This window comes from Epinephelus fuscoguttatus, linkage group LG6 (assembly GCF_011397635.1).
Source record: "Epinephelus fuscoguttatus linkage group LG6, E.fuscoguttatus.final_Chr_v1".
Classification (NCBI taxonomy): domain Eukaryota; kingdom Metazoa; phylum Chordata; class Actinopteri; order Perciformes; family Serranidae; genus Epinephelus; species Epinephelus fuscoguttatus.
In genome coordinates, this window is record NC_064757.1 from 28,250,205 (window position 1) to 28,276,838 (window position 26,634).

Here is a 26,634-nt window from a genome sequence, read left to right on the forward strand (position 1 = left end):
CGTCTGGAATGCTTTGCTCGGCCTGCTGCCCTCCTGATCCAACTTCGGATAGGTGCTTGAAAATGGATGGATGGATTGATGGAAATTTGGGTTTGCATAGACTGAATTGTAAGCAAGTTAGCATGCTAACATTAGCCTTCAGCTCAAAGCGTTCAGTGGCATTGAAGTATAGTTTGACTGACCATCATAGTGTCAGAGAAACTGGAAAATAAAAAATATCCAGCATTTATGTTACTCCAAAATTATATCTTAATTTCTGAAATAGACTTTTTTTTTTTTTGTATTTCAGTTGTTTATTGATCATTAGAGAGCCCTGGTTGGTCCCCCTGCCCCAGGAAGTTTAACCTGACTTGAAACCTATTAAAAAGAAATGTGAAAGTATAAGGCAAAAAAGGATGCAAAGGTGTTCAATTGAGATTCCCTGCACCAGGTTCCTTTAGAAAATAATTTGATAAATGTGGGAAGTCGTTAATTGAGCTTCAGTTAGAAGAGTGAGAGAAAATGGGTATACCAAAATGTAAATAAAGGCATTTCATTACCAACTAAACCCTTTAATAGGCTGAACATCACAGATTAATATACAGTAATAGCTTTGGACCAGCCAAGTGTGGAATTTTCCTCTGAGCACAGGCGGGCAGGATTTATGATGGAGGGTCGGGGTGTAATGCTGTCTAGTTACTCTTCGGCTTGTTGTGTACTTTTTAATACTTTACATTTTGCATACACACTGCGGACACTTTGTGAGTGTGAGTGTTTGCTCGCATGCACATTCATCAGATCTGTCACTGTGTGTGTTTTTCCGTGTATAACATATGACCGTTTCCATGTGCAAACCATCTTTTTGAGCCCCTCCTCAGCCACACTCACACACACACATGTACACATACTCGCTTGCTATACATGCATACATACAGTATAAACCTATTTCATTGTCAGTACATGCCTGTTTGCTTGTCCTTGTATGGGAAAGTGGGTGTGCCCCTCTTTTTGTTTAAGGTGTTGGCCTAAACCTCAAGTTGGCCACGACCCCAACAGTATTTTCCCAGAGCCATGTTTTCATAGTGTGTCTTGGGCAACAGCAGTCATTGGTATAATAATAGGAATAATACTAACACTTGTGCCATTGTGTTCCAGAAAAGGCCTCACCCTCAGTGCTATTTATGCTGACTGGCTCGATCGACCGGGAATTCCAAAGGTATGAAGAGTCATGATTTCTTTCTGTCCTTTGTTCTTTATCATAGAGTTTGATAATGTTATTTTTATATGTTGTATATAATATGTTTTAATAAAAAGCTAAATCCCAACAGGCCAGATTAACTAGTTTATAAAACTTTTAACTCTTGAATTAATTTAGACTGAAAATTAATTTCTTGATTGACTTTAATGTATAAAATAAATTATTACTATGTATGCATAGTTAATTAATTGTACACAATAGTACAATGATTCAGTGTTACTCATTTTGGACTATTAATCAGTTTGTGTTTAGAGTCTAGCACTGACAGTATGTGTCCTCCAGAAGTGTACGTAAGCCTTAAGAGGCAAGTGAGGAAAGTCTGATCTAAATTGTTTTCTCCCCTGTGTTTATGACAAATGAACAGGTGAAGAAAAAAAAGTTTCAACAGTATAATCTTTCCAAGTTTCTGATTTTTTTGTTTTTCCATCTGTGAAACATGTGGGGGGGAAAGGCAACACCAGTGTAGCTAACGCTAGCGGCAAATTAGTGCTGCCAATTACAATTTATTTATAGCCAAAAGAAAGACAAGACAGTAATGTTACATAACTTTCCAACACACAATAAGTGTACCTTGTGTTTAGAGTGCATGGAGAAACTAAAACTCGCCTGGCAGAAAACATGAAGACTTTTAGTCCTATGAAAAGCCTCAGCCTCTTGAGGCCAAAATGACGATTAAAATTATCCTGACAAAAAATACATGATAAAATAAAAACACCTGCAAATTCACCCGTTTTCAGCAACGAAAAAAAAGTTACTTAAAAAAATGATCCTTGCATAAACTCAGTTTATTTTTTTCACCTGGAAAAACCTCTCCCGCCACCTGTTTCACAGATTTAAAAAAAAAATAAGAGACTTGAAAAGATTATCCTGGGATAACCTTTATTTTCACCTGATCTCAAGTCATAAACACAGGAGAGAAAAAATTAGATCAGACTTAGAAAATGGATCGCCATGGCTTCCGTAGCAGCCTCAAGTCTGAAGCTATAAAATATGTAATTACTTCAGTTATGTTCCTCCTCCTTTTTGTTTCTTTCATATGAGGTAATGGAAACAAATTAACACACAGCTGTTGTTTTTGGACATTGACGCTGACAATCAAAGTTCTTTTCGTTTCACATTTGTTGTAATCCTCTCATACCTGGCGCATGCATGATTAGGGCGATAATTTCATAGTCTGTGTTTACTCACTAGACTGGTTTTTGTTTATGGAGATTAGTTCTTCCAGGCTTGGATTGAAAAGCTGATTGCACATCTTTGTCTCAGCTTTTTCACTTTAAGATATCCAAACCACTATCATATACATTTACTACCATTGTTTAACCTTTGTGTCAAGGTCAAAACAACTGACCTTTTACTTTAGTTCACTTTTCTATCCTAGTTTTTCTTAATAATGACTCAGTATGGTTTTGAGATTTCATCGATGAGAATTAAGTGTTACATGTAGGTCCATGTACAGGAACTTTCTTGCTTTTGGGAGGAGTGTGCTCTAAGCATATGCTCTTAGATGTCAGGACCAGCGTAGCATTTGTCTCACTATTGAACAGCTGTAAATAGCGGAGTAATGACGCTCTCATAATGGCGATTATGTCTCATATTAGGAGTAAATAGCTTTCAGTATATAAATACTACAGCTTAAATGATGTGTGACTATTAGCCAGTAGGCGTTTTGAAAACTGCTACATGATGATGGCTTCCCCAATAACCATATATAAACTCAAAGAGGAGTTTTTCAAATGACATCTTGTTGATGATGTTAATACACTGTACGGCTGTTTGGTTCTCGAAAGAGTTAATCTTACAGTTCATTGTATTATTGTGTTGTTGAATCACTATCATCCCCTTTGTTACCTGCTCTGCCTCTGCCCTCTAAGACCAACATAGATACTAGGATAGCAAGGCCACACAACCACACAACCACACACACACACACACACACACACACACACACACACACACACACACACACACACACACACACACACACACAATCAATCCACTTTAACAGCTTCTTCAATTCTCCCATCTCCATGGTAACTGATCTTAATTACCGCTGTGTGTATGTGCATTTTTGTGTGTCTGTACTCCTGTTGCTGTCTGGGAACCTTCACCTTCTAGATTATGTGATGATGTAACTGGAGCCTTTCAGGGGCCTCCGGGGGGGGGGACAGCGTGGAGGGACAGCGTGGAGGGACTGCTGTTTCCTCACACCTGATTGGGTGATGGCTAGAGTGTTCTCGCAGAAGCTTTTTTTGTGTTTGATGTGCCAGTCACCGGCTAATAAGATCAGCCAGATCGATTGAAACCTTTTACAAATGCAAGTGCTTGTGTATTATGTATACACTGGACACAAACGCATTTTAAAGTCTCCCCCTCTCTCTGCCACTCTCTGCCTCTCTGCCTCGTATCCATCGCTGGACAATGTGCTTGAATTGGAGAAAGGCAGGAAATGGTTTGGCCTAATAATAAACAATGACATTCACCGATTCCAGAGTAAGAGATGTGGAATGGGAAGGCCAGCTCTGGCCTATTTTAGACCTCACAGTTTAGATGAGTAAGCACTCCCTTTGGGATGATGGATCTAGGCTGAGATACTTTGTTTAAATAAAGACTACCCTTGATTCAGTAGAGCTTTCACCCTGATGCCTTCTCCTAACTCTTACAGCCTACATTAACATTTTATGTTTGTCCCTTTCAGCCTGGCTTATCAATAAAAGCCTTTTTTGTGATCAGTTATCAGACTGATTTAACATAGTTGTTTAAACTGCTTTACCTCGTATTTAAGCACTTAAGCATTTACTGTTCTTCCAGGCAGAAATTGGATTGGAAATTATCTCAAGGTAGAAGTTTTGTCACAATATTGGATTTTCTAACTTTGATATAACACCTTGAAAAAGATAGACTTCCAATATCATTTTGGATGACACGGGGGCAAGCTGACAGAGCATACAAGTTCAAATTTGACATTAAAAGATAAATATAACAAGGCTACAAGATGACAATGACAGCTTTCCTCTTCTTGGTTAGTAGCAGAGAACAGCAGAATGATTGTGGTAAACATAAATAATAAGAGAGAGTGAGAAAGCACAGCTGGTACTGGTCTATTGATGCTGTGGAAAATGAGTGTTGAACACGTTTCAAATGTTCAGAATTGATATTTGTCAATAAATCAATATTTTTTACAACATTATGAGGTAGTAAGCCTGAGCAACTTGCACTGTGATTAATTAATCTAAACTAAACATATACATCAAGTTTTGCTGTTTAAATATTTCAAAAAAATCAATTTAAATTAATTTTGGCAGATGTGTTGTAAAGCTGCTGGATTTCAGACACAATTGTCCCCCTGTCCTCTACCACCAAAAAATGGTCTGCAGTCCACTGCAATCCATTTTGCAAGAGAGTTAGCTAGTCGGTGACAAGTAGACTTACTCAGTTTGCGTCCGAGTCGAGTGTGGCTTGAGGAGGCTGACTGTTAGCGCTAGCATCAGAGGCTGTGCTAGCTTGGACCTCTGGGTTTGCTGATAAATGCGTTGTGTTGAAGTGATGTCTCAGGTTTGCAGTACTCTGATGGTAGGAAAATTGCTTACTGCAGAAATCGCAGAGAACGTTGCTTATACCAACGGTTCCATCTTGCAGTTTTTTAAATGTTAATGTCCTATTCACAGGGCCAAGCAGCGTGATCTCGTCATCCACCATCATGTGACATCAGTGACGCACCTGGTCAAAGAGCACCACGAAACGTGATTAGTCATTGTTAATTTTTATAACGCGTTATATTTTCTGTAACATGTTATTTTGACAGCCCTAAAAAAGAGTGGCTGATATGACAAAGAAAAGAGTACCAGCTACTTGAGCTCAAACCTTCTCCGTTTAGAAGCCGGCTGTTGAACCTCAATACTTTCTTAAATATAGCAGCTCAGCTGTGTTTGTAGCATTAAAGATTAAACACAGCAAAATCCTGAAAGTCGTTGACAATTTTTTTGAACAGGATTAGTTTGATTCTAATCCTGATATGTTTTATAATAATTAATGTGTTTAATTAATTAATTATTAATTAAAATAATAATTCTTATTTAGGAAAGCTGATCTACAGCTGTTTAAGTTAAGACAGCTTCAAACACTATTAAATGTGATAGGTTTGGCTTTGTTAAATGTTCATTAATGTATTTTTAAATGATTTTGACTGTTTTATGTGTTTTTTTTTATCCCTTTTTGACCTTTTCATATTTATTTGTAAATAATTTGTATAATTCCTCTTTTTATTATCTATAAAAATATCAAATAATGACTTTTATACAAGTTTATTAATGCCTATTTTTATTGTAGAGGTAGTTATTAATGAATTAAATGCTTATTATGCTTACTATTATTACTTCCTCCATTATCAAAAAGGTATTGTTTTGGTATTGGTACCAGAATTCTGGTATTGTTGTTGTCTGCCATTGTTCTGGGATTAAAACATTTTAAAGGCGTCATTGTAGATAATTCACTTAAATCGAAATAATAATAATTCAACTAAAAGCACTCACCAATCTGTGGATTGATCTGAGGAAGATATAGGTCATGCTTCTCATGCGTGTTTATGAGTAAGAGGTGTAACTTCTGATCACGCAATCTGATATTGATTCACTAGACAGACACTACACAGACGGGGGCGCGGGATGAAGAGAGAGTTTGAGGTAGACAAAAGCCTTTCTATTCAGGGAATGGTCGTGGGGATCTAGGCAGCAAAAGAGCTACGTGTGGTATCCTGTTACACAATGCCAATTTACTGCTTCAACACTCACTACATTCTATACAGCCCACTCTAACACCTCCCTCTCTTTCTACCTTTGTGTGTCTGCCTTTCTCTCCCCGTTTCCTTGGCTTCTACACACACACACACACACACACGCACACACACCTTCATGCTATTTCTGCTAGAGTACTTGTATAATACACAGAGAGGAGTACTCAGGCATGCAGTTATAGTATTGAACTTTGTGTGTGGCTATGGTAACGCTAATAGCCGAATCCTTGCTTTTGGGAATGTGTGTATTGTGGATGGTGAGAATATGATGCTGCATCTTCTCCTGTTTGTGTGTGTGACATTACAAACACCTTGCTTCCATGCACTCCCTGTCTGTCTGCTGTCTGTCTCCTCATTTCCCCCACCACACACACACACACACACACACACCTACACACACATCGCTCACCGTCATCGCTCTGATATGTGATTCACATCACTCGAGCTGTGGCTCTGCTGAAAGCCTTAATAAGGTTAGAGAGTAAGTGCTTTGTGTTTGTGCCTACTAGCTGCTCTCTGTGCGTAGGTGTGTGTTTGCATGGCTCTACATGTGTGTGTGTGTGAGTAGAACGGTGGAGGAGTGGATGTGTAGAGGACTGAGGTGACTGTCCGTCCTGTAGTTGCAAGTTATTGAGGTGATTCTTTTCTTCCTCCTCCTCCTCCCTCTCTTTTCTCTCTCTTCTCCTCCGCTCTTTCTCCCATCCTCCGGAGTCAATTCGCGAGTTTCCGTCAGAGGAACAAGTGATCGCGCTCCCACCTCCTCCCTCTCCTCCCACCTCTCCTCTCTCTCCCTCCCCTTCCTGCTTTGCTCCGTCTCTCCCTCTCCCTCTCTCTCTCTCTCTCTCTCTCTCTCTCTCTCTGCCTCTGCAAAGCATTCCACTCTGTCCTGATCACTTGCCCCCGGCTCACTGCTTTCCCTTCTTCTCTGTCGTTCAGTGGCTGTATGAAAGGAGCGCCGTGTGGTCACAGGCGAAGCTGGTGGAAGAAGTCAAAGCAGAGGTAAGCACTCTCTCTGCCCCCCCCCCTCCGTCTTCTCTCTTTTCCCTAGTCTTCTCGTCTTCAGGGAGTGGCAGACAGACTCGGGGGCAGCTCTCAGATTTGAAATATTGCACCTTAGACTGCATGATATGATTGTCATCTGATTCTCATCACTCTCTCTTCCTTCACTCAGTTATTCTGCCACTGTTTCCTCTGCACATACTGCCTCCTGTCTGGGCTTCTTCTCTTCCTCCTCAGTCTCATTTACACGCTCTGTTTCACAATGTTTGATACCATCTCTTATCTCTACCTCTCTTGCACTCCATCTACCTCTTTTGCTCGTCTGCTCCCTGTTTAAGTCTCTCCCTCTGTCTGTCTTGGAGTGAAGTGCGGCACACAGCGCTGTACATCTGTTGCGTGTCATTCTGTGCCGCCTATCAGATTTCCCACAAAGCTCCCATGTTGTTCTTAATTGCTTTGCCTGTATTTTCCAATTCTCCCATTAATCTGTCTGCTTAAATAAAATCAAACCAGTCCTGAGGAGAATATCGGCCAAATATGTTTTAATACCTTGAAACACAAAGAAAAAATAGTGATCCTGCATCTTAGGAATAACTTGTCCACTTCATGTGCTGTTTAAGTGTTTGGAAACCTCACTTTGCTGACATTTCAGACAGTGTATTTATTCGGAGATATAAACCGAAGCGGAGGAGAGGAGATAGAGTTTGGCCTTGATAGTGATTGGCTGTTTAATGGAGATCTATGGTGTAGGGAGTTGCTGCGCTCCAGGCTCCGTCACAGCAACATACTTTCACTATTACTCTTTTGTCTCAGCCGGCCGTTTGTGTTGGTTATATATGGAGCACAAGTGAGCGCTGAAAGGTTGGAATTAATGTGCGTGTGTGAAGGAGAGGGAGAGAAGGAGCTATCGACTGTGCGTGTGTGTGTGCGTGCGTGCATGCGTCTACTTTACACTCTGTCAAGGCTTGCATGCCAGTGGCTCACTGAGAGTGTGTGTATATGTATATTCCTGTGTGCCTTTCCACTTGAGAGATGGAAAGTGCGCCTTAAGTCTGTTTATGTTTACTTTCTGCTATTGGATGTGACCACTCACTCCTTCTCGTGCACCCTTTCTTTCCTCCTCTCTCTGCCATCGCTACACCTTACTGATTACTTCCTCTGCTGTCTCCTTTTTCTCCTGTTTCTCCTTCACACTGTCTCATCCCACTCACTCAAACCTGCCACTTTGTTGTCTCTGTCTACCTCTGTCTACCCTCTCTTCTTTTTCCCGCCTTCACCACCTCACCTCACTCCTCCCCCTCCCATCCTCCCTCCTGCAGGTTGTAAAATGGATTCTCCTCAGTCAGAGTCATCAGGGGAAGGGCAGAAAGCGGAAGAGAATAGAGCCCAAGGTGAACTACAAAGAGGTAGGAGGCACTCTACTGTATTAAGACCTCTATCTGCTTCCCCTCCGCTCTACTTTAAACTCTTGGGAGTGCCCCTTTCTCTTTTAAAAACATCTACCTTCCCATCTATCTGTTTTTTTTTCTCCTTTAAAGTCGCTTTGATTCTTGAGCTGTGCTGTATTTTAGTTTGTCTGACAACACAATTATCCCCGGATTCTGTTTATGTGTTGTGTCTGCAAGGACAGGCTACCCTGTACTTGTTTAAGTCTGTGTTTATGTTGCGTCGCACACATATTTAACCTCTTAAGAGCTTGTATACATCACATACCCTCCGCTGCTTGTGTGTGTGTGTGTGTGGTCATGGCCAATGTGTGTGCGTGGGATGGTGCCTGTGTTTGTCTGGAGTCGGTGGGGACCATTCGGCCTCGACATTCTGGGTTTGAATCTGGCCTTGAACCTCCGTCACATCCCTCTTTATCTACCCATACTTCCTGTCGCTTATAAACTACTCGAAAATGCCATAAAAATATCCAAAAAAGATGGTTTTGCCCGTGTGTGTAGTGTTAATTAGTTCTCTCTAGGGATGGCTAATCCCCTCCGCCCACTAATTGACACACACACTTGCACACACGCCTGCATCATTAATGAACGCACACTGATCTATAAGCCACAGAGGGCCAGAAGTCATTAGCGAGAGTAGAGCAGCTTTTATATATCACTCTCAATATGTTCAGATATTGTAGACCATTGGAAACATTTGCAAAGCCTCCCTTTTTTGTTTTAATACATTACATTTTATGGCATGAATAAGTTAGGTAAGTGCCCCTGGGTGTCTTCAAATAAAATATTGGAAGGAAAAATAAAACAGTCATTCATTGCCAAGAATATTGTATATATCCAGTGACTTTTCAGAGCTTTAATTTTCCCTTCCACACGTCTTACCGCAACTTTCAACAAATGTAATGTGAGCTTGATTCATAAGCAAAGGTATACATGCTTAAGCTGCACCTGAAATCCACACAGTATTTTAATAAAACCTTGTGTTGGAACATGATTTTTCTGGATTAGATTACCTCCAATTCCTGTGTTGCAATTTGGGGCGCACAGTGAATGAAATGCCTGTGGAGTCCGCAGCCAGTGCAGCCCCCCCCCTCAACCACCTGATACCTACCGTCTGGCATATTTACAACGTACACACACATACACACAAATACTTCTAAGGGGCAGCAAAAGGGCCTCTTCCTGTGGGGGGCAGAGAGTGCTGAAATCAGCCTCATGAAAGAATGGCCAATTACTGTCCACTTGGTCATACACAATAGTGAGAAAAGAGGAGGGAGGGACGAATGGACGGACGGACGGAGCAAGGGAGAAGGGGGGATGTAAGGGCGGGGGTGTGGGAGGTCAGCGTTTGAAGTTACACCATAAAAGCCATCCTGAAAGGAAACACGAAGTGACCCCTCCCCCTCCCCTTTCCATCCACCTCTCTCCCCCTGCGGCCCGGCCCTCTCCTCTCTCCTCCTCTTCGTCTCCCTCCCTTCCCCTTTGTTTCTGGGTACAGAGAGTGCCCCATGGATGGACCAGGTGTATTTTATATTACTCCTTCATGTACTTCAAACGCCAAACAGCCCAATTTCTACTCAACCCCCCACCCCCACCCCCCTCTTTTCATCTACCTCCCTTTCTCTTCCCCGCGTCTACCAGCCTGTTGCAAGGCTATAAATCACGCAGCAGACCCGATCAGCTAAAGAGGAGAAGAGAACAGGAGGGAAGATGGGTAAAACACAGGAGACAGGAAGGTACACAGGGAAGAAAAAGTTGGGATGAATCAGAGATGAAGATACAACTGGAGCATAGAGTGAAATATGAAAAACAACACTTGACGCCACTGCTGGGCATTATGTATCCCCTGTGGTTATCTTTTAGATCCATTCAAATGGGAATGGAAACATGGATTTAAGCCACAAAATGATGCGGCTGGGTGGAAAAATACAAAGGGAAAGGATTTAGCAGAGGACTTGAGGATAAATAGGTGATGGAAAGAGAAAGAAAGGACGAAAAAGAGGTAGAAAAGTAAAACAGAAATTTGTAAGACAGGATTTTAGGAGCAAGAGCGAAACTAGCGGTGGGTTAGAAGTTGATGGGTATGAATTCCAGTAAGGTAATGAATCTGTTGCGGGCATTTGAGGAAATGAAGAGGAGAGTGGATATTTGAGGAGATGGGAGAAGCACACGAGAGATGAAATATTGCCGGACTGGTCAGATGATGTAAGAGCGGTTAGGAAGAGAGGAAAGAGATGCCGAGAGAGGGAATAGAGAAGGTAGCACTTTTAGTGGGCAGAAATTAGGCTGAGCCAGGGTTGCATTTAGCGCTAATGACATCATGGATGATTAGGGAATGTACACACACCCACACACACGCTCACAAACCTATAGATGCACACAGCAGAGAGCCAGACACCCCCCACAGAGCAGCCCGGGATCTGGTCAGTTTAATAGAGCCAAAGTTTATTACCAACTTCCCCTTCGTCTTTGTTTCTGGGGTGCGTTATTGATTCACGAGCAATTTTTTTTTTTTGTGAACACGTGTAACTTGCGTGTATGCATGTGACGAGCGTGCGTGTGTCCAGTCAGTGTGTGCGGAGAGGCTTGAGAGGGATATTAGTCACGCCCTCGTGGTAATGGGCCTCATTTTGCTCTCATTTTCTTCTGCGGTCCCCATAATGAGAGGGTCCGTCTGCCCCTGCTGATCAGTATAGGAAACCCTGTAGGGGGAAAGGAGCTGTGAATAGCGGGAGACCATGACCAACTTTTCTGGCAACAACAGGCTCCTCAGCTCTTTAAAGATGCTGTTTGTAAGTTGCTATTGATCTTGGTCTTATATTGATCGACTGGACTTCACAGTAAAATGCCCGAGAAAGATGATCAATAGGTATCATAACATTCCTTAAACCTCAGAGTGCAGCTTTGCCGTATTATGTTCGATACTCTCAGGGTTCACGGAACAACTTAATAGCTGACAGATGCCGCAATTCTGAAATAACGTTTTAACCGTTACACACACAGTGGTAAAAACTAAATGAGATTTTTCCCTGATTTAAAGTTCTTTTAGTCCCCATGGAATGAAAACACATATTGCTAGTTTAAATCAAGTGTCCCTGTTGTAATTAATCATTAATCCTTTGTCATGTGCCAAATATATATCAAAAAATCAGTATTAGAGTATTTTTTACATCAAAATCTCTGTCTTTCTTTTTCTGGAAAATCAGACAAAACAGTTTTAAATGTTTGATGACTCATCCTAAACAAAGGGGTGTTTACAAAAGTTCATCAAATCAAATCAGACTCTGGGCGACTAGCTAGCCACATCACTCAAATAAAACCACACTCGTTTGTGGGTTGTAGTAGCTAACAGAACAATATGTAGATAGATAGATGTTTGTTTGAATACTCGCGGAAATTGTTCTGCCAGTAGTCGTCTGAGCAGCTGTGTCACGCTAAACTCCAAGCCTGCCCACTTTTTAGTGGTCCAGTCAAAAGGATTTGATATCTGTCTTGTGACCGCACATTGCTCAAATATTCCGTTTTACTGGGAAATGCGTCACAGTACAGAAGCTAAAGATGCTCTAACTTTAGTTTCATGGGAATCTTAATGTCACTGCTGTAAATGGCCTCAATACTTAAAGTTGTAGTTGGTAACTGTATAAGAATATTCACACAGAGGTACATCAGACAGAAATCTACGAAAAAAATCATGTTACTCCTCCTTGAAGCTCTTCCACTGGCATTTGTAAGAATCTATCCCATGAAAACAACCAATCAGCGCCGTGGAGTCTTCAACACAGCTGTCAATCATGTGAATCACTGCTTATGTACTGTGGTCAAACTGTCGAACTAGGCAGCGCTGATCAAATTTGAATCAAGACTTTGTCACTGCCTTGACTATTTTTTGAGAAACATACTTTAGTGTACTGTTTAGCTGTAAAATGAGAACATTTGTGACTAGGCTGCCATGTTGGAGACAGTTGAGCCAAACTGAAGCACCATCCACCGGCTGGAGCACACTTTCTGATTTTAAAGCTAACAGTACACTAAAATATGTTTCTGAAAACATTTGAGACAAGAAATGGGCAGTGCAGTAACACAATCTTGATTTAGCACTGCCTAGTTTGGCAGTTTGACCACAGTTCATGAGCATCATTGACATGATTGACAGCTGGGTGAGAGACTTCTTAGCTCTGATTGGTTGCTTTCCTTCAGCCAGGTGGATTCTAGCAAATGGCATCAGAAGCACTGCAAGGAGTTGGAGAAATATGATTATTTTTTTATTCTTTTTTTCAGACTGTCTCATGTCATACTGTGTCAGTGTAATGACAGTTTCAGCAAGTACGACAAAAAGTTATTTTCATCAGAGTTACCAACCCTAGCTTTAAGATTAGTGCAGTTCTATTTACACCTCTGCACTGGAATACAATATATTTGATACAGTGTGACCCATCCTAGCGCCTTTGGTGCAGATGTGATAAGGTTCTGTATACAGAAAGTGTTTACATAGCTCTTCCTCTGGATAAACAAATCCGGGAAATGTTGTAATCCTGAATTCTTGTCATTCCTGCAGAAATTGTTCTGCACCACACTATTTTTAACTTACCTCTCTGAATCTACAGCTGCACAATTATTATGTCCATCAAGCTTATTTTGGTGGATTTTGAGAGCATGATTATGAATTTGCAAATATTGATCTGTACTAAATCATTCCTTTAGACATCTTAATAGTGTGAACCACAAAGAATAATGTCAACCTTTGCGATATTAATTTTACAGGCTAAAAAGCAACATATGATTATAAGCACTCACCCTCTCTACAGATTGTGCGGGTAGCCACAGGCTAAAGGCATAATGTATGTCAGAACACGATGTCATGCCACGACAACTTCACAGATGCAGCAGGATAGGTGGACGATGAGTCAGCCTCCATCTCAGTGTCATTCCGTCACCTCATTTACACCTACATGGCAATCTGTACCCTCCTGGTCGATGCTATCGGTTTATGTGAAAACACTTACTAACAGATTTATGTTTGTGGTTAAGGACAACAACAACAACAAGTTTAGAGGAACAGTCTGACCTCAAATTGCTCTTTAAACTGTATTGTGTCATTAAACTGTTTAGAGTAATCATCTGTTGAAAGAGATTTACCTAAGATTTGTCTGATTAGATTAGAAGACAAATTTACAATATTGGGTAGTTAAAATCAGGCTGGTTATTCCAATTTTATAGATGCTGAAGGTTAATTTTAAGCATTTCAACAAGATTAAGCTCTGAACTCAAGTCTTCTCTCTTTGTAGAGCTGCTGAGTCAACAACAATTTCACTTGCTTTCAGTTCTTGAAGGTGTTTCACCTCTCTTCCAAAGGCATCCTCAGTTCTGAATTGAAAAGCAAGCAAGTGGATTTTTTCCCCCAATTTAAGATGCATTTTTAACTCCTTGAAAGATAAACATACAGCAGCTATTGTTTCCAAGGTCAAGAGTGAATGCATACATCAAAATTGGACCCACTAAATACTTAGACTTAGACACTTTCAAGCAGTGTCGTAGTCATGACAACCTAAACCGAGGCTATGTCATGACCAAGACCAGAGTGTATTGAGTCCAAGACACGACCAGGGCGAGTCCCACAATGCATGACACGCTTAAGATAAAATGTGGAAAATGCAAACCATAGACACTCCTCAAACTGATCTGCATGATCCACATGTCCATTAAAACACCCGCAGAAAAAAAATGAAGATTCCTCTTCATTCACCTCTTTTATTGCCATACTGTATACCAGTTGTTCTCAACTGGTCCAGCCATGGAGTCCAGATTTCAACTCAATCATTAGTTCGAGGTCCACACAGTTAAATATATTCAGCATCATACTCGCACTTGGCCATGACATTGAGCTAGTCTGCTGTCTCAAATAGCTGTCCGTTTGTCACTTATTCCACAGCAGGAAACAGTACTTCAAAATAAAAGCTCTGTGTCGGAAATTCACTGTACTCTAAAATACAGTGTGTTTTTTACCATCTTGACATGTTTGTGAGTCACTTGTGGTCCATTCAGAGAGGACCCATGACCCACCTTTAAAACATGACCCACCAGTTGGGAACCGCTGCTGTATACAGTATATGTGGGTATGTGCACTATGAGAAATATCTTGACAAAATAATCTAAAAGCATAGCAGAGGTGAGTTTTGTGTGAAAATGTCCCTTTGTTTTCTAGGAGCAAACAATACAAACAATAAGGAGCTGAAACCAACCTCTGTTTTTCCATCTTTATGCAACACTCCTTTACTGCACAGACAGTTTAGTGATATCCCCTCAGTTGTGGTCTTGACCCCTCTTGAAAGAAAATCCTGACACCTATTTGTCTTAGACTGAGACAAGACAGAGATCTTAAAAAAGTGTTCTTGAGAACAAAACCAATCTCGAGCACTACAACACTGCCTTTAGGCCTTTGGTTTTACAGCTGTAAAGTGGCACAATCAACTGATAACAACTCAGTGTGATGGTTTCCATCAAGAGGGAACGGAATCTCCAGATAACCACTCTTCATTACTGACATGTTGGGTGTGGCTATCTTAGTATTATTTTCCTCGGTATCTCAGAGACAGATGAGAAACAACATGAAACACCAGAGAGGGTGCGGCTATCTTCTCATGATCTCCACCTGTTTTGTCCATTACTGCCAGTTTTTCGCCAATTCTGCTGTGTCATCGACTGTTAGCATGAATGATAACTCTACTGCTGTCAAACAGAGTTATATAACACAAGATTAATGCCTCTATAACAAACAGATACCAAGGTCTATTTTAGGAGATAATGTAAAACCACAGAGGAATGAACCGAGTTTGAGTGGTGACTGAAATCCCTTGTGTGGTGCTGAAGTTGATGGTTCGATAGGGGAGGCAGTAGTGGTAACTGGAGCCCCTGTTGAAGGGTAAACAGCAGGGAGGGCATGATCAAAAAAGGCTCTTCGGTTGGGTGGGGTTTGCAGGTGGCGTACAGTACATTACCCCACCATAACAGGCCTCTATAAGTGGAGGATGGGAGAAAAAGCAGGAGAGAAATGTGAAAATTGTTTCTGTCTGTGCTGTTTTGTGAGGACAGACTGAATTTAATCCTTGTCCATGTTTTGCCAACAGAGACTTAAATGTGTTGTGTGTAAGTAATAAATCAGTGGCCGTAATAAGAAAGCTTAAGTTGCAAATTACCCAACAGCCTGTTTTCCTTTTGTAATCTACTTCTTCCTCTTCTTTTTGTTTGTTTAAAGTTTGACCCATACCCATGAAATAAAGCATATCCGTTATGTAATGGTGTTTTTATGGCATCTGTGTTGTTGTTGTTTTCTTCGATAAGACGTCACCGCTTTAAAGTACACTCAGCCATGTTTGGCAATGCGAGCTCCACCCCTGAGCAGTCACTGTTGACAAGAACACATCACACATCTGGTTTTCCTTCATCTCTGTTTTCCTATCTCCTGGTTTATACCCCTCTCTCCCCTACTCTCCCTCTCTTCTACACTTTTTCTTGCTTGCTCTGTCTCTTTCTTTCTGTTTCTCTCTCTCTGTGATTTATTGGCAATGAATCAGGGATGAGGGAGTATGCCGGAGGAGAGATGGGAACATTCAGGGAAATGGCTGTTTCCGGCCAGACTTCATCACATCAGGATGGGAAATGGTCGGAAGAAAAGTGTGTGTTTCTGTGTGTGTGTGTGTGTGTGTGTGTGTGTGTGTGTGTTTCTTCATTATCAGACCCAGTGCTCAGACACTGAGTCCACCACTGTGAGCCACAACCCCTTAATTGTCTTTAGATTAAAGCAAAACTCAAGCTTAGCGCACATATGGCGACACAGACAGAGCCCATGCAACGAATCAATCCTGTTGCTTTAATGGAATATTCAAATTGCAGTATGACTAGCTGTCTCAGGGAATTTATTATGTGTGGCTATATGACTCACTTTTATGGGTCCATTTCATGTGCCGTGCTCCTATGCCACGTCAAAGCTTCGCCATATCGTGATGAAGGGTTTGTGTGCAGTCGTCACACTGCAAGCCATGTTGTCTGAGGCGTCAAGCTCCTGATAAGGGACTTCCATGGCAGACAGGTTTCAGGTGGCAGGTCAAGCAAGGAGCAACGCATTCGGTTCTCTGGGCTCGTTTCTACCAGTATCGTGAGATCCGTCCGGGCTGCTTCGGTGGTGGTGTTCGTTCCAACGATAGAGACTTCATGTTGTGAAGCTGGAGGCTGAGGTGTTGTTCACAAGTAATGGGTTGCCAGATAAACAGGTGGATTTGTGCAGCAACGGCAGCCATGCACATATTGTAAAAGATGGCCATGGCGAAGAGGGAAATGAGCTTGCAGGGAGGTGCAGTTCTCTAATCTACTTTTAAATCCTCATTTATGATGATGAGCTTTGCATAGTGACTGAAAAGGATATGATTATGGACACAAGAGGAAGCCATTGTAGCTTATTGGCTGTGCATCCACTCTTATTTAACCTCCTCTGTTGGAGTATAAACTGCTCCCTGAAAGAGGAATGGTTTGCACACAGTTATGAGACAGGATTTGATGATACTAATCAGACAGCGGATAGAGAGAGTCGTACTCTTATCTACCTTCTTATATGCATGACACTGATATTAATAGATGGACCGACACAAAAGCACACACATGTGATACTGTAGCTACAGGAGAATGGATTTCTGCCGTCCTTTGAGTACACTAGATAAAGGTACACGAGAGAGGGAATCAGAGAGGGAGACTGAGTCCAGAACATCTAAAGAGACAACAGAGCAACAGATCAATAAAAGCATCTTACCGGCTTTGTCATTTTCTGCTGTAACTGTTTTGAAAAGTGCTGACCAGAAGAAACAGATTGTGTGGGAATGAAAGGATCAGTGTGGCAAACAATGCTGTTTGATTTGCTCTTCACTCACACTGACTTTGCATCGATAAGCTGTTGATCCGGCATTACCTGTCAATGAAACACTTTCAGTCCACTCGTGTGTGCCCGTTTGAATAAATGTTTGGGTCTGTACCATTCTGTGTTGTGACAAAGCTGATGTAGTGAGCTATAAATCCAAACACCACTTCAACAGAACATACACACACAGCTGCGTGTCCACATGCTTTATTGCGCTGGTAACTGGTAATGCTTCTACTATATATGGCCCCAGAGTGTAACTTGTAAAACTCATGCTGTAGTATGACAGGATATTACTGCGTAAACTGACAAAGTAAAAGTGTACATGACAGACAGAGCTGTGTTTTTGTCTCACTGACGTGTCGTGATGCTGTAGTTCTGTCAGGTCCATTTTAATCCCCTCAACAACAACAACAAAAAAAAAGTCTTGGAAATAATACAAAATCAGGGTGTTTAACGCTCCATTTCATCCGAAGTTCCTGACATCTGCGCTGATGGAGAGTGAAAACTGTTTTCCCTTTTGATAGGTAGTAAAAAGCTGGAGAGATTCATCAGCAGGGCAAGTGTTGGAGGTGGTGGAAGATTTATGTGTGGAGAAGGGAGGAGAGGAGAGAGAGGAGATGGCTCCATTTGTGTTGTGTTAATGAGGGAGAGAGAGCGAGACAGAAAGAAAGTGAGAAAGAGAGAGGGTGCCAGCATGTATTTGTCTCATTTATCACTCAGCAGCAGTTCTGTTTTCGGGGGTCATTTGAAGCTCACAGCCTGTCTCATCTCGTCCGGGGACTCCCTGCAGTCTGCGTGCCTGCGCGCATGTTGCATGTATATGTATAGGTGTTTGTAGGGGGGTGTAAAGAGATCACCAGTTAGGATTGACGATCCTGACAAGCTATTTCATGGTATGCATAGCTGCTCCGAAATACCACTTAGGGCTTCATGACTCTCTTAGGAACGTACCCATGCACGCTCGCGCACACACAGATGCACACGCCAGGTTCTGGGGGCAGATGGAGGGGCAGTTATACAGAGCAGGAGTAGCTTCAACAGGCTTTTCACTGAAGTGGTCAAGATGAACACACACCCTTACACAAACACACACATACGCATGTATTCTGAATCCCAGAAGCATTTGAGTGTCATTAAAGTGCAGCTGTGTTTGTCTTTCCAGCACACATGGAAAACACATCAGGGACAGAGAGAGAGAGGGGAGAGAGCACAGCCTGCCGAATATGGCTGCCACAATACGTACAAAACAAGCACAGCACCCTGCCACTCACACAAATACACATTGTTCATTTTGGAGACAATTCAAACACAGATTTAGACGTTGAGTATAATGCAGGGCTATAAAAGAGCACTGTAGCGTGGAGGTCACGGTGTTAAACCCAGCAACGCTTTGGCCAGAAATTTAGTGTAGAGTCGTGTTCAATATTGGCCTGGGCTGTAAAGTGGGGCTGGCTTCTTTTAGTGGTGGGAAATGAATCAATGCTTTTCACATAAAACCTGATTTAGGCGTCACCTCGCAGCTTTCATAGGTACAGTACGTAATGTTGTGTTTGTGTGTCTGTGCGTGTACGTATGAATGCGGCATGCTGAGTGCTAAAACATCTGTCTTTCCTGGTAATGACTTGGGAGTCGACAGCGCCTTCAGACAGCCCTGACGCAATTAGGCTTGTCAAACACACACACACACAGAGATACACACAAATGCACGTAAAGTAATGTCAGCTGTATACAAGGCCCATAGACGCTGAAGATTATCGAAATCCCTGCATATGAAACCAATGTGTCTAAGAGGTCTCACGGTTTGTTTAAGGGGGAGCTTGTCATCGCAGGGGCTGTGTGGCTTATGATGCTCTTTCCTCATCTGCTGAGGTCGCAGTCATATTAATGCTGTAATGTGATCAGTTCTTAAGTCTGTCCGAAATTCTTGAAGAAGCAGAGACAAATCGATAGTCTGACAATCATATAGTAAACGCAGTTGCTTGTTGCCAAGAACCCAAATGCACAAATACTCCCAGACTGATATCACATACATGAAAGATGCAGAAGTATGAGTTTGTAATATTGTGCACCTATTTAACAATATATGCTATAAAAACTGAAACAACATGTTTTCCTTATCTTGCTATCTTGTTTTCGATCATTTGTAAAATTTAATTAAGAGGAGTGAACACAAGAAAACGCTAGTGACTCTCAGAAGTTAATGGGTGCTAACAAAAAGAGAACAGACAGTAGATACAAACAAAAATAAGAGGAATTACATTCGTATATCACTTTCTGCATGAGGCCCAAAGTGCTTTAAAAATAGAGGCAAATTGACTTTTAAACAAATCCTAGCGATGATGAACATGTTGTATCGCAACGATGAAGCCGTGCATGCTGTCATTCCCACTGCCAGGGGATGACAACATATAACTACTGTCTTAATCTTTCCAAAAGTCTGGAGTAATCTAGTATTCAGACAGACACATATAGAAGCAATTCAGTTGTTGCCAAGAGCCTTACTGCAGGCGACAGCTCCACACTCCCCAGTCTGGGATATCATGTGTTGCAAAGCTGGATGTGGTCTTATCATAGGAAAAAGACAGACGGATTGTCTTCCAGGGGTTTTAATGCAAAGTAAACAACAAGTTTTGAATTTCTTTCCATCTGTTTTTGCCGTTGTTGTCTCTCTCTGATGCTCACTCTTACTCCATCTCTCTCCTGTTTCTGTGGTGTCTTCCGTCAGTCTCTAATATCTGCCTCTTTTTTTCTTACTCTGTGTGTGTGTGTGTGTGTGTGTGTGTGTGTGTGTGTGTGTGTGTATGCCTGGCTCTTTGTGGTGATGCATGACTCCACAGCTGTGTGTGCGTGTCTGTCTGTGAAGCAGATATCTGGGCTCAGTCCATCCCACATACCTCTGTCAGCTCAAACTGCTTAAACCGAGCCAGCCTGGAGTTCACACAGGAGACAACACACATACAGTACATACTGCACAAACACACACACACACACACACACACACACACACACGAAGATACAAAGACCAACAAACACAGATATCTGTCTGCATTTCAAACATATTAGCGCAGCCCACACAAATGCCGAAATACACACTCGGAGTCTCTTCCTGAACATGACCTTTCTCTTTGATGGCGCAGGCCATGTAAGTCTCCCTCTGCCGTCTCCACTTCCTTCACGTCTCTAGCTGCCACTCCCTCTTCGTGTTTGACTCTGCCTGCCGGAGTCATCCCATCTTCCCTCCACCCACCCCTGGCTCTCTGCCTCTCTTTCTCGCTGTATCCTTCAACGGCAGTAGATGCTATCGCTACACAACGGAGGTCATCACCGGTGCATGTTTGTGTTTTACCCACATAATGTTGTCATCCAGCTAAACCTGGCTTGAATGGATGAATCCAAGCTGCCTGTGTGTGTACATGGATGTGTGTGTCCTGACATTTAGGAACTGAACCGCTACGAAATGGCATGGTAAGATGCCAACATGCAATTGCATGAGCTGACAAATGCTTTGTGCCCCTTTTTGACATTTCAATGTGACTCTGTGACCTATTAACCCTCATAATTATTATAATCAAAAGCATTATACACCAGGAATATTTACCCCTCAAAAGAAACTACAGTGTGGCTGGTAGCCACTGCTCTTTCTCCCCCCCAAGGGATAATATTTAACCACGACCCCAAGGCTGCTCTCACCCAGTCAGGATCAGGCCAGAACAAATGACATGAGGAAATTAAACCTGGGTGCTCTGCTATTTTCAGCCGTAGTCACATTTCAGACTTCCGTACCTTATGTGTTCAGGGAATGGGCAGTAATCTGTGAGATAACTGAGTATACTGTGTTAATGTGTGTGTTAGTGTTGAGCATCCGGGTGTAACTGAATTCCAATATGGTGATGATTTTGGATCGAGACGTTAGTATTTCCCTCAGAATTTTGTTCCTGGCAGGAAGAAAATCCACCGAAGCAGGACATAGACCATCTGAAGCTCTCCGGCGACATATGGGGAGACAATAACAGCAACAACATGATTGAATACATTTGTGTTATTCTGTCAAAATGTGGCTTTAAATTGAAGTCAGTTTAAGTGCTACTCATGAACAATCAGTTGCAATGAATGTGTATATTTAAGAAAGTTATTTTCATCTTGCACAATAAGTAGGTTTTTGCTATTGTCTACAAATCCCATGAAAAGCCCAAAATGGAGAATATTTTTTAGCTGTATAGTCTATATAATAATAAGGGACTACTTAATGTTTTAGGAACAAGTTGTTGCATGCACTATTAGGCACATATTGATCTGTATGTTGTTAAGTTTGGATTCAATCAGTAGAGAACCAGAAAAAAGGATTTTTACTTCTCACAATCAAATGAACAATATCAACTGCGATATTGATGTTTAAAATGTGTGCTCTGCTCATAGAAAACTCTGCTGCATATCAAACCAAGCACTTCCTTAACTAACAGCCAACCTCCACTTTTGGGGAATGGTCATGGCACTGCTTGTGCACCCTGCAGCATCATTCTGTGAACAACTGAATGTTGAGGTTGTAGACGGGCGAACTGAAAATCGAATCCTAGAGCAGAGAATGAAGAGCGAGTCCCTTGAAAGGGATCATCACCAATTGTTTGGAAGTATTTTGGATTTAGGGTGCGTGAGACTTGTGTCTGAGATGCAAAGCAACATAACTTATTTGTTCAACTACCTGAAAAAACACCACACTCTGCAGTACCATACATGTATGAAGGTGAATGTTACCTCATTGAATCCCTGTCCTTGTCTAGCATCAACTCAGACATAACAGCAACGCAGTACAACATAACACTGTATCCATCCAGCACCCAAAGACAGACTGAAATAATCAATGTGATCGCATTCCATTTGGCCAAAGATGTTTGTCTAATAAACAGTTTAATTTATATTTTGCTTTTAGGAGGTGCACTGAATTCAGGTTAAGAAGAACTCTATTCTAAGTCTGATTTTGATGCAAATATTTGTTTATAAGCAGGAATGTAGCACAACGTGTAAGTGAAAATAGTGCTCTGTTTATTTAAATGTAATAGTGCAATAAGAATATACAATACATAAAATTAATAAATAATCGGGATCTCAATACTGACCAAAATAATCATAATTATCATTTTGGCCATAATCATGCAGGCCTACATCCATCCATCCAACCATTTTGATCTGCTTATCAAGGGCCGGGAGGCAGCAGGCCAAGCAAAGCACCCCAGATGTCCCTCTCACCAGCAACACTTTCCAGCTCCTCCTGGGGGACCCCTAGGCGTTCCCAGGTCAGATGAGATATGTCATCCCTCCAGCGTGTTCTGGGTCTGCCCCGGGGCCTCTTACCAGTGGGATGTGCCCAGAACACCTCTACTGGGAGGCACCTAAGGCATCCTGATCAGATGCCTGCACCTCCTCAACTGACCCCTTTTGACACAAAGGAGCAGCGGCTCTACTATGAGTTCCTCCGGATGTCCGAGCTCCTTACCCTATCTCTACGGCTGAACCCAGCCACCTCACGGAGAAAGCTTATTTTGGCCCCTGTATCCGCAATCTTATTCTTTCAGGCACTACCCAGAGCTCATGAGCATAGGTGAGGATTGGGACGTAGATGGACCAGTAAACCGAAAGCTCCCTCTTCACCACGACGGTCCGGCGCAGCGCCTGCATCACTGCAGATGCCGCACCAAACCACCGATCCATCTCACGCTCCATTCTACCCTCACTCGTGAACAAGACCCTACACAGGCCTACATAGGGTCATACACAACAAATTGGCGACGAGAATTATGATACTGCATCTTATCAGAATACTGTGGATTGTGTAAATAGGCTGCATATAGTCAGTTGTCTGTGGCTCTCGGTCTGAAGCCCGTTAGTTCTTATTTAAAACATAATTCTTTAAAAAAAAAAACAAGTCAGTGGTATGTTTGTTGTTTTTTAGTTGTGAATCTGCTACAGCACCATGGTGTTTGTAAGCTGTTTGCTCACAGTAGATAATAATGCTCATGTTCATCAAAATAGCCAGTGCAACAGTGTAGCTGTTTATAATGGTTTTTGCACAACAATGAAGGTCTATGGAACAAAGGTATGAGCTATATTATGCTTTGGATTGACAGACAATACTTGTTAGCTGCATCTCTTCTTTTTTTCATGGAATTTGTTAATTAAAATAAGGGGGCGAAATATAGAAGATCACCAGACTTATCCTTTACAATGACTTTCAGAGGAGTATCTGTCTCCATTAGTTTGTCCATGTGCAGTTACATAAACAATTCTATATGTCTCTGTTCTCCACCATCCCTTTCTCCTCACCTCTCTCTTTGTCTAAGCTGACGTCCAGCTGTTTGGATGTGTCACTGTTGTACAAATGCAACAGATTTCTCTCTCTCTCTCTCTCTCTCTCTCTCTCTCTCACACACACACACACACACACACACACACACACACACACACACACACACACACACACAAACACACAGAGTCCTTTTGTTCCAGTTCTGTTTCAAAGGCCTCTCTCTTTCAAAGGCATACGGGTGGTGCAGGGGCAAAACACTCGAGAGCCGGGTTCAATCCCTAGTTGTGACTCTGACTGGGGGGCTAGGGCACCTGCATGGAGGGTAGTTGGATCTAAGGGGGCTTGTTATGCCCATCCGGTGAAGGTGGCAGGCGACAATGAGGAGGAGGCCCATGCCTGTCCCTACCTCCCCAGAACAACAGTAGCACAACAAGTGACAAAGACTGTCCTACAGGGGAATTATGCTTTCCAAAATTGTGTAAAAAAAAAAAAAGGCGAAGAGATAAAAAAGAGGCCCATCTGAAATGTGTTCGAGGAGTTGTTTGTGTCTCCGTCGGGAATGGAACAACGGCTTGTGGGAGGAGGAGGAATGGTGAGAGGGAGGCAAGGGAGGCATCCACTGGAGACAGTTAGATTTGTGGCTTGCGTCAAAGCACAGAGTGCCAGAGATTAATTAAACTTCCCCTGTTTTGGAGGTGTGTGAATGAGTATGAGTCAGAGCGGTGATGAGTAGGAGAGAAAACATGTTAATTGCCTTCATGATCAATGCCAAATTGCAGGAACATAGAATTTTACATAACAAACGCCCCACCTTCCACGGCTGCACAGAGACAGAACAGAGTGTTAAGGGAAAGCTATCCGCTGAGCCGGAGACGACACGCCTCATGCCCGCTTAAAGTGTGTGCACACATGTACTTAAACACGCACTGTGTGTAGGTGTATTTCTCTGTGCGTGTGTGTGTGTTTGTGCGGTTGATTCCCCCTCAGAGCAAGTAGTCATTCCCCACTGCTTGGCCCACTGTGTATGCTTTTTCAGCTTAACCCCTGACTCGCAACCCTGCTGTGACCCCACGCTGCTTTTTGATTGGCCTGAGACGGTGAACTTGAAGGGCAGGAAGGAAGATGAGGGGGAAGGAGAAGCTACTAGGGGCTACCCATCTTAACATCCAGCAGCTGATCAAACACACACTATATAACACATACATTCACACAAACATGCACGGGCAGTGATTGGTAAAAGATATACTATGCAGTGTTCTCCTAAAAACACAGAAGTGATCCCTCCCAACCATTGTCTAGTAGAAATGTGTGGCGCTGTATTTTTCTGCAGAGACTCTGCCTTATACCTGTATTTTCTTATTCTCTTCCTATTTTCTGTGTTCAGGAAGTTCATGGGCATGTACCCCCACCATGCTCAGGTGAGGTCAGGGGTTTATAAAAACGTAGCAGCCAAGTGCCGGACTATTTGCAGCAGGCATCCAAGAGACACAGTGCTGGGGTTGGCTTTCACTTTCAGTAGTGAACATGTTTACAATCAGCAACCAACAGTGCTGCTTAGTGTACCTTTAAAAGCTGGAAAAGAAGCACACATAATGTCTTTATGTAGAGCACGTAGCGTAGCTGCTCTTTACATGCCCGAAAATGTTTCCAGCACACTTGACTAACACAGCATAAATGAGGCACATACACTTGTTTGTTTTCCAAATGAGCTCTGTTGATTGGCAAAGTATTGTACGTGCTGCGAATATTTGTCTCCCATTATACTCGTGCTGGTGAACATCCCTGACACTTTGCCCGTTGTCAGCGCATGTGTCAGAAGATACACTGATGAGACAATTGATCCAGACAGTCATCGTAATTGCAAGGTCAAACTTCAAAAGCTTTGAGCCTCTTTCTCTTTTCACTATTTTTTTCTCTTGTCCCACCGTGTCCCACTCCCTCGAAAGCTGTCTATATGTTTTGCCTCCTGATTACATTCACGACTGATTGCAACAGCCAGATACACACACAAACACGCACAGATACACACCCTCCTCCCCGTGCTATCTGTAGATGTCGTGATCGTTGATTAAGGCGGTTATCCAAAATTGAAAAACAAAGAATGAATGCTATCAATGAATATATTGCAGATAGACAGTCGCAGCTTGTAGGTCATCGCCGAGGTCATCAGTCTGTGGCCGGCACTATCTGTGAGATCGTCACTGTGCTGCCGCCGCCGCAGCAGCAAGTGTGACATCATTTGAGGAGATGGTAGCACAGAAGACAGCTCCATTTCACAAGTTGAAAGGGTACCATGTGACTCACAGATAACCTTTCAGCATCTCCTGTGTGTGTGTGTGTGTGTATTTGTGCGTGTGTGTGCTCCAATCCATTACCTGAAATTGGTTTACAAAACCTATGATGTCAGCAGGCTTTTTTTTATAATGCCTTTTTAGACCTTGTAAAGCCACAAGATTGCAATATCATATCCCCACAGTGTATGAATTTATTTTTCTTTAGCCACTTATCATATTTATAGGTTTTATATTTATAGTGTCCTCTCATCACTGCCGTGCCGTGACCTGAACTCTCCCACACAAGCATCTGCAGGCAAGCAGAGTCCTCTGCCACTGTATGAGAGGGACTTCCTGCTAACATGTGACCATGAATAAGATGATTTAATAAAGTCGTATGAGTTTTACAACCACTCTCAAAGAAACAATCTGCTACAAAAATTCAGACATTATTTGTTGCACTTTTACTTTAAAGAGATGCTCAATATTCTACTGTTCGAGAAGTATAGATAACAGAGCTGCAACAATTTGTCTATAAATTGATTAATCAATTGACAGAAAATTAATTGACAAGCTATTTTGACAATTGAACAATCAGTATAACAATTTTAGAGCAAAGAAGTCAAACATTTGCTCATTTCGTGCCTCTTAAATGTGAGAATGATTTGATGCTTTTCTTCTT

General features: G+C 42.2%; 1 protein-coding gene across 4 annotated transcripts in view; it reads left to right on the top strand.

Moving 5' to 3' along the window:
• LOC125890308 (aminopeptidase O (putative)) overlaps nucleotides 1-26,634 on the top strand; it is a 97,095-nt gene that overhangs the window by 44,521 nt on the left and 25,940 nt on the right. For 3 of the 4 annotated variants that reach the window (XM_049578879.1, XM_049578877.1, XM_049578878.1), the window contains exons 12-14: nucleotides 1,135-1,195; nucleotides 6,963-7,025; nucleotides 8,345-8,431. In XM_049578879.1, the coding sequence (XP_049434836.1) occupies nucleotides 1,135-1,195; nucleotides 6,963-7,025; nucleotides 8,345-8,431 (211 nt within the window). The remainder of the gene's footprint in view (nucleotides 1-1,134; nucleotides 1,196-6,962; nucleotides 7,026-8,344; nucleotides 8,432-26,634) is intronic. The other variant, XM_049578880.1, reaches the window with a different exon arrangement.